Here is a 16049-nt window from a genome sequence, read left to right on the forward strand (position 1 = left end):
CAGTACAAGCATGAGTGGGAAGCCTTGTGAATTACCAGAAGATCTGAGATGTTAAGAACAGACTGCTGTTCTGGGCAGCGTTATTTATTTATCTGGATAAACATTTCCTTTTTCAATGGAAAAAAGTTGGAAAGGACATAGAGGCTGTATATTTGTGAGACTTGGCTGTGTTCTCCAGTGGCTTTGTTGGCCAGGATTGCACACAGGGCAACTCTATCTAATCTTTGTTAGGTTAACAGCTAAGCATTGGCTTCCTTTTTATTTTTTCAGATTGACTTGTGCAACCTTCATTTTGTCCCTGTGGCCATTCATGTGGCATTTGAGATATCTCTGTTCTTTTCACACTGTTCATTCCTTGATCTGCTCCACCTATTTGAGTAACACAGTGACCTTATATCGTGAATAATTGTGTCCCTGCCCTGCTGTCAGAACAAGTGTCTTTGTCATATCGCTTCCACCCACTCTTCAGAGTGATACTGGTCTTCTCCTTCTTCCTATGCTTTCTTCTACTCAGGGAATGCCCTTCCTGAGGTGCTCAGCAAAGCCACAACCCCCTACACCTTTAACACTTCCCTGAAGATCCACTTCTGTGATGCTTGCAAGAAACTACCTAAGTAATACTATTATCTATTTCATTTATCTCATGAGTAACCACTCCTTCCACGGTGCCTGCAAGAAACTTGTTGATGAAATCTACTTCCTCTTACTCTGTTTTTATCAGAGTACAGGCCTTCACAGACATTGGGTGAATTCTAGGAATCTGAATCACGATCACCTTCCGGATGCTGCTGTGTTCTTCCTGTCCATTTGATGCTTGTATCCTTTGTTGCCTGTCATAATAAACACCACCTTGTCCTCCAGCTGTCTGCAAATAAAGTGGTTTTGCTCTTCACTTGGCTCTTCATGACTGTATCAGAACACCAAATACATGTAGGAGTCTGCCTGCCTGAAGTTGATTATATGTTTTGTGTATGAGTTTGGGAGCTACTCCAGGCATGATCAATGGGTTTTTTGCCTCTAGCAGGTGTCTCCTACTGTAATTTGCGGGAGTATGTAAAACACTGTTTGTGAGGAGCTGGTAGCATTTGGTGTGACTCTTGACTGTTGACATCCTACTCTGTGCATTTTGTGTGATTTTCGTATTTGTAACTCCCCAGAAGTTCTGTAACATATGTGTGTGAAGGTTCTTGGCTTTGCTGATGTTCACACAAGCAGAGATAGTGTTCAAACATAGGTAATGTTAACCACACTTTAGACAAAGAATTTCAAGGTATTTTAATTGAACATCATTTTAACTTAATGGATAAGTGTATCAGTTTAAAGAATTTTTTTTTTCTTCATAAAAGAAGGTAGCAAACAATTGTACTGTGTAGCATCATGAAGTAATAGGCACAGGGATCATTTTTATTCTTGTGTTGTGTAACAGCCAGCATTTATTTGTGGCTTTTTGTGCTTGCCATGTCTTCCTAATGAAAAAAAAACAGTAGGTCTCCCTTTTGGACAAATGGTGACGCATGTATTTAGTGTCCTCTTCAGTAGGGCATATCCATCCATATGGAGTTAAGCACATGCTGTGTGTCAGCGGGATTTGTGGGCTGAAGTGTAAGATTTGTACCCATTGTTCAATTGCTACTATCATTTCCAAAGGAAACAGTATGGCCTTGGCTGTGTCAACATCCTAATTTGATACCAGTTTGTGGTGTTATCCTCTAGCAAGCTGATGGTCACTTAGGTAATTAATATTGCTAGACACAATGGCAGCCATCCTCTAATTAGTGCAGACTCCAGTTTGTTTAATAAGACCTGGAGTTTGGATCCCCACATCCCCTGTGAGCCTCGCCATGGTCCTGGAGGCTGGAGCTGCACTAGTGGAGCTAATTCTCTTGTTACTTTTCCTGCCGTATGGGAAGGGGTTACCTGGGGATGAGTCCTGAATGTTACCATAAGTGTTAGTTACTTGCTAGATGGAAAAACAAGGGATCTTTGAAAACTCAAACGAGTTAGTGCTGACTGGCTCCCATAGTTGCAGACCCTGAGTAGATGGTGAAACAGGGCACAGGCAGGAGAAAGAGCCCCCAAGGAAGTTTACTTTAGTGAATCAGCTGAGAGCTTTGAAGTAGAACATGCCTTAAACATGCCTTTTTCTTTTCCTCTTCTAGCTCAGCTTATGATACCAAAACAAGACAGAAGGTGGCAGTAAAAAAGCTTTCAAGACCTTTTCAATCACTCATTCATGCGAGGAGGACCTACCGAGAGCTTAGGTTGCTCAAGCACATGAAGCACGAGAATGTAAGTGCAGAGTGAGTAAGTTCTTTTTGGATTTTTATGACAAAGTTTGCAATCTAGGCTTAATTTCAGTTAGGTACAATCTTTTTCAAAAAGTATATGCAACTCTCTGGCTACCCAAAATACCTGGACCTAGTCATCTTATCTATAGTGATGACCAAAGAAAGAGCAAGATAACCCATGAAATGGTGCATGAGCTTAATTATTACAAGCGTATAAGACTTATGTCAGCTTTTCTGTAGTGAGACGTTGTATTTCCTGCCTTTATTTCTGATTATCTAAAATCTTGTTGTAGTTACTTTTGTAATTAGAACTTCCTGTTTGTCATGGAGATATCTGAGGTTATACCTGTACAGACCACCTACTCTGCCAGCTGTACTAATTTTTTAGGAGGACGATATGTGATATATTTGTAAGTTTCATGCCAAGAATGCTAAGCACTGTCAATACTAATTATGTGTTGCTTTGCAGATTTCTAAAAATAAAATATCAATTGTGTCATCTTTCAGGTTATAGGATTGCTAGATGTTTTTACACCTGCGACATCAATAGAAAATTTTAATGAAGTGTAAGTAAAATTTTAAAGAGCCTTTCTGACTAGTTAGAACATAAATAAGTACCATGTTGATGCAGGGGCACAATTACACAAATGAGAACTGGAAGTGACAGATTTGTCCTTTTGTCCCAATGCTTTTTTTTTTGGAAAAGAATCAATGTTTCTGCAGACTTTGTCAAAAAATAAAACTTCCAGTGGGAGCAGGGAGGGAAATTATACAAAACACTCTTATTTCAACCAATCCAGTGTTAATCTTCATCATCAGATATCCCTGGGCCTTGCAGGTATTGTGATTTTGGTGCCTTAGGCTCCCACTTTGATGTTGGATGAGACTTCCTGTTTATCACAATAAACAATGCATTCTCCTCTCACTGAACTGCTGTGTCATGGGGAAAACAGATAAAAGTTTTGAATGTATCGTAAGGATTTTTTTTTTTTATGATATTAAATCTCATAGCTGTGATTCCATTAGTAGAGCTTGTAAGAAGCTGATTGGAAAGGAATAACTGTGTTAGTAGAAAATGGAAAAGGAACCTACATGGGAGTGTGTAGTTACTCTTTAGATGTGCTGCTTTTAGAAGGATTTACTGCCTGCCAGGCCTAAATGAGGTGTATTTCTTTGTTTTCTTCTGTTTTTTTTTTTATTTTCACAGATATCTGGTGACAAATTTAATGGGTGCTGACCTGAATAACATTGTGAAGTGCCAGAAGTTAACAGATGACCATATACAGTTTCTCATCTACCAGTTACTTCGAGGTCTTAAGGTACTGGCTGAATGCAAGAATTTTAGAGTTAGCAACCAAAATGAAGTAGTAGCAAATGGTTCATTGCAGTGATGGTACCTGAAGGCTTTTGTTTATCTCTTAAGGAGTGCACAGACAGCAGCAAATATTTCAGAAACTATCTGATCATTTTGCTACCCAAAAATGAAACTCCAGACAGACTTGCAGACATTTACATTTGCAGTATAGGCAAATACTCTGCTTGAATATTAACTTCAGATCAGTGTCTATTTAAATTCTTGTTGAAGGAGAATCACTTGCTATATGGTCTCTAAAGTGAACATGTTCTGTAGTGCACAGTGTGCGTTTTGAGCACGTCTGCTGTCACCAGAAGGCAGTGAAAAAATATCTGAAGAATGTGAAATTGATAAAGAAACAATATGGCAAGTAACTCATATTTATGCTTTGAGAAACATAAGCCAGTTTGAAAACCTATAGCCGTGATTTTTGTAGAGAGTGTCACCTGGGTGAAGAGCTAACCAAGTTAGTTGGGTTCTTAGGGAACGGTCTGGAAGTAGTTTATCCTAGCAATGTACAATGTTGCACATAGTCATCTAGGATTTACTTTGCCTGTGATGTCATTGTTTCCTTTAATCGTATCAGTTAAAATTTATACAATTGGATAACAAAGGCAATTGGCAATGAAATTGCAGCAAGATTTTCATCCCAAAGAATTAAAATATGTATCATTTTGATGACACGAAACATTTAAGGGTTTATAAACAGGAGAAGATGTGAAAAAGGATATAAGTATTTCTTCAGGCCAGTGTTGATTTTCCCAGATAGAAGCATAATGAAAGAGAGAGGTCAGCTGATGTAATAGCTAACTTAACGGTAATTGATATTTTATACATAGAAAATAACTGTATGTTTGAAAGCAAGCCATGGTAAATATTTGCTCTGAAATACACTTATTACATGGTTTTCAGCAAGTCACCTGGTGCCCGAGACACTAATTCTTATTCATGCGTGTGGGTTCTGTCAGTTTAAGTGCAGATTTTAGTGAATAAAAATTGCAGAACTGAGCCTGTAATTGCTTTGTCTCATTTACTTAAGTTAATAGCTTAATTAGGAAGATGGATTCCACAGTTAATTATCCAGCTTGCGGTTTTGAATGTAAGGCTATGTTGTGTCAGAGCTAAATAATAGTGAGAGTTGTGCTCTAAAGTGAATTTTAATTTCAGAAATGCACTCAGGTGCATTTCTGGCTCTGTTTTGAAGGGGAGGGGTTGATGGTGGCTCATCTCTTCTGGAACTGAAATTCTCATGTCTTATTAGTCGAAGAACATTTGTGCAAAACTCCTCCCTTATATCTATGCTGGAGTCATTACGTGTATTCAGCAGGATGGAGCACAGGCTTCACCCCCTGTGGAAGCTATCTGCACAGATGAAGCCTTAGCACGAAGTGGCATAGTTTGGCAGGCCCTTGAGCTGGCTGGTAGGGGGCTGCTCCGTGGCTCCTAGAGGAGCTGTTGTCATTGTCTCCACAGAGCAGGAACACAGCTCCTTCTTTCTCAAGTGGTGGTTTGGCTTCCTCTTCATTCAGCTGCTGGCAGCTGTTGCTAGGAGTGCTAAGGGGTGGCCCTGCCCTTCTGATAAAGAGTGTATAGGGTCTGTTTTCTTTGAGTTTTCCCAGCTGATATACAGGGTTTTCCTCTGATCTCTGCTCCTGAAAAAGAAGGTGAATTCACCTCTAGAGAATAGAGGAGAAGGTTTTCAAGGTCTTGCTGATCCAGGTCAGTAAGATCATAGATAAACTGGCTGTTAATCCTAACAAGTGAACAAAGGAAGTTTCAGAGTAAGCTTTTCTCAGTCTTTGGGTTTAAGTGTTTTATGTAAAATAGCAGAGAGGCTAAATAGCCATTGAAGCACTTTGCTGAGTTTCTGCTTTGAAAGTAGAGCTGAAGCAATGCTGTGGCTTAGGTGGGTATTTTGGTCACTAACCTGTCTCAGGGTGTGAGTATCTCTCACCTCCTTCAGCATTCACAGTATGGGAAGATGACTTTAATCATCAAGGAGTCAGCCATACTGCTCCCTAGGCCAATGACTACACTGAGCCACTAGCTGGTCAACATGGACACACAGATAAGACCGGAACAAATTCCAAATCGGTGAGAAATTTTCAGCAGAAGAATCGCTGCACGTGTGTCTTTTATGGTTCAGCCTAGTCTCCATGTTTACCATTCTTGAAATATCCTGCTCTGAGTAAGACAAAACAAGGAGGTTTTGAAGTTCATCATACCTTCATTTGATCTGAAATCTTAGTGTGACATAAGATTTTTCTGTAGATAAAACAGTCAGTCTCAGAAGCAAAAAGATGAGTGACTTATACCTTCCTTCAGACCTAACTTCAAATCTTACCTTATTTTTTTGGTTTTTTTTGTTTCACAGTATATTCACTCAGCTGGAATCATCCACCGGGTGAGTTCACTCATTGCAATAATAAAAGTGAATGGAGTGTGTCCCTCTGTGCATCAAATGTGTTACTACAACATAGTTATAATATACTTTAAAAGGTTAAAATCGTACTTCACTAACTCTCTCTGTTCTGCAACAGGACCTGAAGCCCAGTAACCTCGCTGTAAATGAAGACTGTGAATTGAGGGTAGGTATCATGCTGTTGTAATGAAGAACATTGTAAAAGCTCTCAAGATGGCAGTTTTATAAGAAAACTTTAGCTACCATTTTTATTTCCGATTCCATTAATTTCAACTGTTTGCTGCTGCTGCTCCCCTGGCATAGATAACCCATTTGGCCCAGGAGTCAATACTTTACTGAGTATATCTTGAAAGTTTGTCCTATGAAATGTATCTGCATCTGCTGTGTTTAGATGAAGCCTTGTAATAACTTTCATTTTTACATCTATACAATGGACAAGGTAAATTAAATCATATGAAAAAGATACCAGTATTACCAGTTATCTTACCAATTACAGGCAGTAAAAAAAACCAACCCCAACACCAAACCCCAACCAAAACCAACCCTGTCATCCAGACTTCCCAAATGCTATTTTGACATACACATCTATATAAATACCTATCTTTGTGTATCTGTGTGCTGAAGCATTACATAATAAGCATGAGGCTCTGGAGAAGGAAAAGATGTCTTCTAGCTTTCTAAGCCTTTAAGCCTAAGAATGAGAAGTTTAGCATTTTTCCATGACAGCCAGAAACATCTTTCTCCTTGTGACTGAGACTCTGATGTAATCACTTTATTCCAGCTGCGAGGGATTTAAGAAAAGATTCCAAGTACTACAAGATCAGCAAAAAATCACAATAGTGAGTAAGAACAGTGCGGTTAGCTTCTCGCACTAATCCAGACCTGTGGTGAGAAACTGTAGTTCCTGTTTGGTTTAGTGACACTTGCAGATGCTCAGCAAGTTTCATGATTATCCCTTTAATGTCTTCGTGCATGTATGTTCAGCATCTGTGAAATTTTATGGGTCATCTGGGTCTGATCATGCACTTTGAAATGTGTGCTGTATTTTTATTTTGTAAGCAAAGGAGACTTCTAATCTTTTTTCCTATTATTATGGTCTCTGTACACCTCTCTGCCTAGGATTTGCTACAATGCTCTTTGCTTTGTTTATATGTATAGATTTACTTGCTCTGATACCAAATTATTTTCTTATAGAACAAACTAGTGGGTATTTCCAAGTCCAAATAAAAAGGGAAAAGAGGCAAAAAGAAGGGAAATGTGTATGAGTACACATGTGATAGGCTGCATCAGCTATTAAAAAAAAAATTGTTGCTGAAACACTTATAAAAATAAGAGCATTAGCGTTCAAATTTCAAGCCATTATTCATGCCTTGTTTGCCTCATCCTTTTGGTTTTGCTTATTTAAGAAATAAATAATGCTTTTGAAGTATATTAGAAGTAAAAATATTAATGCTTTATTTATACCTTAATATTTTTATTCAGGCTTTATATATCTTTAAATTGGATTATAACTGAGGAATTTTGAATGATACTCTTAAAATTTCCCTACTCCCAATGAAAAGGATTAGCCACCAGCTTAATAAATAATCCTGGATCTCATCATGGGAGGTTGCCACTGATCTTAATTCACTTTTCTATTTGAAGAGATGCTAGCTAGCTCAAATGACTAACTCAACCATCAGCGCTGAGGTTCAGGTTCTGTAGCAGTGAAGGTTCACTTCTGTAGGAGTCTCTTAGAGTTAGGACACCTTTTAGCTCTGTAATTCATGGAATATATACTAATAGAAAAATAGAAAGCAAAAAAATATGCAAGAAACATTTAGTTGAAATAACTTCCTGTCAACGTAATCGTAGCAAGGGAGAGCACATGGAGGGGAACATTTTGCCTTCGAGCCTATGAGCAGTATGTGCACCTACACAGAGCTCCTTTGTTGTATTGGTGGAGGAGTGCTACAGAAAACAGATGCTATGTGATTTAATTGTATCTTGTTATGCAGGATATATGTTTCTTTCCTAGTAGCATTGGAGTGATGCATGATTGAACTGAATGCTTGGATAGACATGAGAGGGAAACAATAGAATTTCTCCAGGTTAGTAATCAGCTCATGTGGTCTGTAAGTGTTTAAGCAGCCCGCGACACTTGCTGTTGGCATTTTACACAAGTGTTGCCAGTTGACAGTGTTTCATTTTTTTATAGTTATAGTACTTATTTTTAGCATATTAATGTCAGCAGAAAATTGAAATTGAGGCAAAATGTGAGTTCATCACAGTGGAAGCAGACCCATAGGCTGCAGGGATGCAGCAGGGAGAGCAGATGAGCTCAGTGTTGCTGTTGCACAGTGTTACTGTTTTACTTCACCAATGGTGAGGAACTTGGACTGCAGGAGAAACTGATGGGGAATAAGATTTTTAATGAGTCATGGGGAAAATCGGTAAGTGTAACAAAAGGGGGGTTTTATTAATTCTTTCTTATTCTGTAGATTTTAGACTTTGGTTTAGCTCGTCAAACTGACGATGAAATGACTGGATATGTTGCAACAAGATGGTACAGAGCTCCAGAAATTATGTTAAACTGGATGCACTACAATCAAACAGGTAAACTGTGAAGACTTGCATTTTGCGACAGCTTGATATAGTGATAGTTTTAAACCAAGAGACAAGTCTGCCTAAAGGTCTCTGATTCATCATACACATTGCTCTCTGTTTTTTGGCAGTTGACATCTGGTCAGTTGGATGCATCATGGCAGAGCTATTGAAAGGGAAGGCCCTGTTTCCAGGAAATGATTGTATCCTTGACATAAAATATCAAATGCTGCTATAAACATACTCTCTAATTCTTCCCTTTTTTCTAATGAGTTCGGCATCTCTATGTAAATGTTTAGAGATAACAAACTTCTAAAACAGTAAACAATTTCTGCTAATCTTTCGATTTAGTGTATTTGACAGCTGAATATAAGAACCACTGGTAGGGAGAAAAAAACCAAAACGGTAACAGATGTTCCTAAACAACAATAAGTTACATTAATTCTTTGTTGTATATCTGCATTTAAATAATAACCTAGTTCCAACAGAGCAGATTTCTTCCATGTGTGTATCTTACAGAAATAACATATGTTAAAACTGAAGATGAGTAAAGGCAATAATTTTTGATTGACTAATACAATTTTTAAAAATAGAAATGCTTTTAGGCTGGAAGTTCCCAAACTGCAAATAAATTAACTTTTAAATAATAAGTGAATTAATAGATCTAGTGTCCTGTTATAAAAAAAGCAGCAGTTCCAGAAATGACACAGAAACAACAAAACCTTCTCTTCAGCGCTGTGTTGTGGTCCCTGCTGGAGCGTCAGGGATTTCCATTGGCATTTCCTGCACTGGCAAGAGGCAAAGAAAAGAGCCACTGCTGAGGGGAGCGGTAAAATGATAACAGAAAACTGTAGAACAGATAATGAGGAATGAGGAAGTGACTGCGCCAGAGGAGGAAAGCTTTTCATATGAAAAACAAAGGCACATTCTTCTGTACTATTGACATTTCTCGCTGCTCTGAAGCCCCTCAACAAGCAAACTCTTCTAAAACTAAGCCATTTCCAGGTGCAAAACAACGTGAAATTAGAATTGCCTGAAAAACTTATTAAAAGAGCCGAGAAATCAAGTCTTCCCACTGACCTTTCCATTGTGTTCCATCATTACGCCCTACTGTAACCACAAGCATTGTCCAGATGTTCATCATCTGGATGATGACTCTGCTTCAGACTTTTTGGTTACGTGATATGTGCTATTTGGAAAAATAAATGCATCTCATTTTCAAGAAATAAGTTAAATTTTCCTGTTAAAAATAGTTTACAATTATATTATGACATGAACGTAAGTAAAGATGTAGAATAATTTTGAGTCTCTAGTGAGAATGTAATACACTTTACAGGTCAAATATGACAGTGAAAAATGTACGTTTAAAAGTTTTTCATCTTGAGAGTGATGTAAAACAGATTTTTAAATCTACCAATGAGAGTTTTCCACTTGAATATCCCTCAGATTAGTAATCTAGCCCTATGTGCTGTATCATAATAGACTTCTGGAATTCTTCAGATCACTGAAACATAAGCTTGGTTTTAATAGCACATTTAAGAATATTTAAAATGGGGAACTAGAACAGGGAAGCAGTATTTTGCATGCACCTTTGTCATGTACAGACACGCCTGACAGCGATTCACATAGTACAACAGAGAATTTGATTCTTCAGGACTAGGTTTGATCAAGTATGAATTGGTATCCTTCCATGGGCTACAATGGAATTGTCTTGCTGAATAGTTTTAAACATTTTAACTATCTGCATGAAAGCTCATTAATTGTTTAACCCTAGAAGGACTGCGTGCTGTTTATTTCCCTGAAATAATACAGATATCGACCAACTAAAGAGAATAATGGAAGTTGTGGGTACACCCTGTTCTGAACTTCTGAAGAAGATATCATCAGAACATGTAAGATTGCAGCTTCATTAAGTTAACTTCCTGTCATTCCCCTAAGAATGACTTCCTGTCATTCTAATTGACTTCGTATGTCAGTGGTACTCTGTACACAGATACTCTGATTTGGAAATGGGCAAACACTTTGAAATGATCTCTCTTTTTTGCTGCTAGAATGGCATGATTCAAAAAAATATTCTTTTTAGAGATATCCAAATGCCTTGACTGTCAACTGGGTTAATTTTGATACTTGTTCTCATGCACTCAGTTTTTGAAAGTAGTTTTGGAACTGGTACCAATGAATTTTTTTTTTAATTTTTATTTTACTGCTATAGTTAAAGTAAAAGTAAACCTCAAACTCATGCTTAACTCAGAGCATTATGTTGTTGTTATTACATCTGATGTCTCTTTAATTTTTATACTTTCCATTGTTGTAAGGGATGTAAACAGAGATATCAGAATCATGTTGTGTATGAGCGCTCTTATTTGGATCCCTAATTTGAAATTCATATTTATTCATATCAGAATGCTTGTGTGTGGTCCATTTTCAAGATAATATCTGTAGTCAACAGTGTGATTTTTAACTCTTCCTATGACTTCTTTAAGATAGTAATCTAGTAAGTGAACAATTTTCATTTTGTTTCTCTGCTAAAGCCACGCCTAAAAGACTTACTTAAAGTAACCTTGGATATCGAGCTGAGGAATGAGATGTGGTATTGATTGATAAAGGCCGGTGGTAGGCACAGTGTAAAAATTCAGTTAAACAGCACACAGATACCTCCAGAGCTGAAGCTCTTTTCTTAAACCTTTTCTGTATACACCTCAGTCTAATACTAATGGCTGTTTTTCAGCTTGTGTGTATATTGACGGGTTTTTTTTCAACTTACTAATGGATACGGCACTGGGTTAAGTAAGCAGGAACAGTAGGAGAGCCAGAGCAACACTATTTCTGCAAAGTGCAGGCATAAGGAAATGTCATCAGCGCAGGCCAATGCACAGCCCCAGAGTTTGTGGGTACCCTCCAGGAAGGGGGGAAGCAGAGGATCTGCACTTGTGCCAGGTACTGGATCAAGCGTAACGTTGTTGGACTGTGCTGTCCTGAGCGTAGGTTCATACATAGCCTTGTCCATCTTTGTATAGTCTTTATGTGTTATTAAGATCCTACAGCTTTTGCTGTAACATGTTCAGAGTGGTGTATACAAATGTGTGGTTTGCCCACAAGTAGTCTCAAAAAGCTTTTGCAAGCTTTTTTATTAGAAGATTAAGCACTTAAATATTTGCTGGAGCTGACATCTGCTTTTGTCTTTAATTTCTTGTGTTTCAGAGCATATGTGAGTGAGCTATGGGACTCCCAAAACTGTTTTACTGGGGTTAATTATACCTTTAGAGCATACAGAGAAAACAAAAAAAAACGAGTTAATGAATGGGAGTGCTGCCAGGTCACCTCTGGGCTACTGCTGCCTAGCTAGAGGAGCTATGTCAAAGGACATACACACCTTGCTTGGAGGTACTTGCCTCTTGCGAGGGAGATTCTGTTCCACTCCTTTGTTCTGGTTCTTCTTTACTTTATAGCTTGGCCTTATTGCTTAGATATTTCTTGATGCAGCTTGCAGTCCTGGACAATTATTATTTTTTTTTTTAATGTATAAACTAAAGCCCTGGAAGAATCAACTCTGATAGGTGCTGCACACCTGACCTTTTCATAGGTGTTTTCTGTCTTTATGAACTTTAAGGGCATAAAATAAGTGGAGCGAAGCCTGTGTTTTACTAGTCTTTAAACATCGTCCTCTGCATGACTGGCTACAGCTGCTAAAAAAGAAAATCATCCTCTTAGAAAGCCTTGCTGTCAGCCCCCATGGGGACATAATGCATGAAGGTTTGCTTCTTTTAGTAAGACTCTAAAATGTGTCACTAATGGTAGTCTAGAGTTATGTCAGAATATGTTGATGTCATATAAAAAGCAGAAAAAATGAATAGATCTGCCCCATTAAATTAGAACACAGTTTGAAAAGAGACTGCTGTTATGATTTAAAAATATCTTTATACCAGTAGCTGTAGAAGTTAAGATGATGGCAGAGAGAAGTGGGTAAGGAATAGGATCTGTTTCCCAAGTGTGGTCATAGGATTGTACAGATGATATGTCAGAATGTTTTATAGTCCCTTCATGATTCACTGAGATGGTCAGTCCTGAAGTTAGTTCCGCAGTACTGAATCTCAAATCTCACATGAAGCCACGAAGCTGCTCCACATGAACAACTTTATTCCCTTTGCTGTCTTCAGCAGGCCAAGGATGGTTAGTTAACTTCCTGCAGATAGTCTCCTCCTAACAGGATTGCTAAGTGTGTAGGGAGACATCCCTGTAACACAAATTCGCTTTAAAAGAATTACTGTTTGTTCAAAGAACAGCTGGGTTTTAAACAGATTTGGAGACAGACATTTGCCTCTTTAAGTGTTCTATTTCAGAAGTCTCTTTTCTGTCTCTTCCCAGCCTTTAGGACCAGCATTCAACTTCTTCTCTTGCCAAAAACTTTTACCTGTCTACCACAGCCCAGAAATTCATAGCTCATGCAATGTCAGACTCCATGCTGGCAATTGTGGGCCTAGTATGTGGGTAGGCTTTTCCTAGCTGAGCGTGGATGAGCCTTTCATGGCCATAGTGATGAGGCAAGCTGTAAATTCTGTTAAACATTTGAAGATCTGCGCCCTGAAATTATCAGGACTTTTTCTTCTGTTAATGAAGCTACTGTTCAACAGAGGAGAGAGAAGAGGGAATAATGCATACTGCATTATATCACTTTGCTGAAGGGAACTGAAAGATGATTTAGGTTGCAATTTCTGGTTGAACGTTACCTGAGGATATACTGCAGTGAACAAGTTAGTGTAGATGAAACGTAAGTGCTAAGGCATAACCCGTAGAGGAAAATACACCTGTTTAAAACTCTCTTGCTTAGTGTGCAGTACAGGAGTGACTGGTTAAAACAAAGTCATACATTATGGTTTTATGTAAAGAAGGTTCCAAATATATTATAAGAATCATAACAAATATAAAATCTAATTTTTTAGAGTTGGTATTGTTACTGTTAGGCAAAATTTAACCGTTGTGCATGTGGTATGTATATTTATTCCTAGGCAAGAAAGTACATTGAATCTCTTCCACATATGCCTCAACAGGATTTGAAAGTGGTATTTCGTGGTGCTAATCCATTAGGTAAGAAAGTTAGACTCATACAGTTCAAATGTTTCACTAACATAGGGACTCAAGTTTTCCTTTGCTGCATGATCCCATGTAACAGCGATCAGACCAGTGAGAAGATCATTGTTTAACCTTTCATGCTGAGACTGTTTTCCCTTCACGAAGCCTGTGTCTTTTGTTTCTGTTGGAGATTATGGGAACATCCTAAAGGAAAAAGGTCTGTGAATGGAATATATATCAGGAATAAATAAAAATGTCACGAGGTCTACACTAGAGACATCACTTCTTGCTCAAGAAGGCCATGAGCTTAAATTGCTGGCAAGCACAAAAGTTAAAGGCTGTTTGAATGACCCTTTTGAGCCTTATTTCCTAGGAATGCTTTACCATTGTTGGGCACAGGATACTGGACTAAAATGACCTTTGCTCGAATCCTGCACAGTTGTTTTTCTCTGTCAACAGTGGGTTCTGCCTGTGCAAAAGAGATGTTTCTGTGAACAATGTCTTGTGACATGGTAAAGGAGACGTTTAAGTCAATGGAGTAGTCTTACTACAGTGCCTGGTCAGCTCCATCGAGTGCACATTAAAACGCTGTTTATAGAGAAGTATTATATGTTAAAATGTTTTGAATTCTTTCTGTGTATTGAAAGATAAGTTTATTTTTACAAATACAAGTAGCTGTGAACACTTATAAAAAATAGGATTTATTTACCTGAGGTGCATGACAGCATGCTACATATTGATATCATAAAGGTAAATTAATGGCAATGCTTATGTGACAGCACTAAAAATTATTTGTATATAATATTTAAATAGTTAGGAAACACCAATTTCAGCCTTACAGATCTCTGTGGTTTCCAATATTCAGCAACAGTTGACTTCAAGCATATTTTCTTTATGTTGTGTCCTTTATGCTTTGGGGGTTTTGTCTGATGCAGCTAACTAGAAGTGTAATCTCACTGTCACAATTTGAAGTTACTAAAGTTTGCACTGATCAGGACCAAGTTAAGTACATGATGCACAACACAGGATATTTAACTTTTAAGCACACAGACGACTTTTCATAATGAAGGCTTTGAATGTCTGACAAGGTGAATCGGATATCAAATAGACTATAATGAACCTTTGTACATACCACAGCAAACCAGAAGCTCTCTTCAGTTCTGAAAATCACACTCATAGTATAGCGTCTTCAAAACTTATTTGTTATATTGACTAAATGTTGTGGGTTTGCCAGTACTATTAACTGTTCAGGCTGAGTGAGAATAGATTGTGTGTAAACAGTTGCCTTATCTTTTATTTCTAGATGGTCTCTCCTGGCTTTGAACTGAATTTATCTTTTTCCCTTAGCTGTGGATCTCCTTGAGAAGATGCTTATATTAGACAGCGATAAAAGAATTACTGCCTCAGAAGCACTTGCACATCCATACTTCGTACAGTATCACGATCCAGATGACGAACCTGAGGCTGAGTTGTATGATGAGTCAATAGAGAATAAGGAACGAACCATAGATGAATGGAAAGGTAACAGAGAATTGTGCACAGTAGTTAATACATGCAGCAGAACACAACCTTACTTAATTAACAATTTTCCTCTGTTTCTACCTAGAGCAATTTAAACTCTTTAAGCCTCAGGGAAACAAGATAAGTCCATATGTGTGCTTATGGGAGTGGAGTGGGGAAAAGGGTTGTGTTTCCTCTCTGGATTTTGCTCCCTTCCCCCATTCTATCATGTCCCTAATAGATTCCCTGTAGCAAGTTGAATCTTAACTAAAAGCTGATGCTAGTTACCAGGTAACCACAGATTCTGTCTTGCTTTTAGTTTTCTAGGTCAGATCCTCAGCTGAAATAACTGTCCTAGGGGAAGTGACACTATTTGAGATTCTGTTCTAGCTTTCTTCAGAACCAGAAATTAATCTTTTCCACATAGATGTGTATTTTGTTAATCATTCTTAAGATAGCCAAGTTGGGATTAATAGATAAACCATGCTATGGGTCCTGTTTGAGATGGGAGTTGATGATTTTGCTTTGGAGTGACACCCCAAAAAACCTTTCTTGAGAAATACTGCAACAAACTTTTTCAATTCGTTGGTTCCATGCTTGCATCATGATCATATTGCACTGTGGTATCCTGGAAGTAAGGTGGCTAAACGTTAGTTTGCAAGCACACTGAAAAGTACAGTCCAGTTTCATCATTGTCTAATGAGGACATACTATGCTAAAAGATCCTTACTAGACATTTTAAATTAAGAGAGTAATACTCTAAAAATTAATTGTCCCTTTGCTTAAAATGAAATGTATTCTATAAAATAAATGCTCTTCTGTATCTGTTTAT

The 16049-nt window shown here is 38.0% G+C and overlaps 1 protein-coding gene across 2 annotated transcripts in view; it reads left to right on the plus strand.

The window, feature by feature from the left end:
- MAPK11 (mitogen-activated protein kinase 11) overlaps positions 1-16049 on the plus strand; it is a 31719-nt gene that overhangs the window by 11182 nt on the left and 4488 nt on the right. For both annotated transcript variants that reach the window (XM_054056375.1, XM_054056376.1), the window contains 10 exons: positions 2160-2289; positions 2796-2854; positions 3496-3607; positions 6017-6046; positions 6183-6230; positions 8545-8659; positions 8779-8850; positions 10460-10539; positions 13654-13732; positions 15065-15238. In XM_054056375.1, the coding sequence (XP_053912350.1) occupies positions 2160-2289; positions 2796-2854; positions 3496-3607; positions 6017-6046; positions 6183-6230; positions 8545-8659; positions 8779-8850; positions 10460-10539; positions 13654-13732; positions 15065-15238 (899 nt within the window). The remainder of the gene's footprint in view (positions 1-2159; positions 2290-2795; positions 2855-3495; positions 3608-6016; positions 6047-6182; positions 6231-8544; positions 8660-8778; positions 8851-10459; positions 10540-13653; positions 13733-15064; positions 15239-16049) is intronic.

The sequence above is a fragment of the Cuculus canorus genome, chromosome 1 (assembly GCF_017976375.1).
Source record: "Cuculus canorus isolate bCucCan1 chromosome 1, bCucCan1.pri, whole genome shotgun sequence".
NCBI lineage: Eukaryota > Metazoa > Chordata > Aves > Cuculiformes > Cuculidae > Cuculus > Cuculus canorus.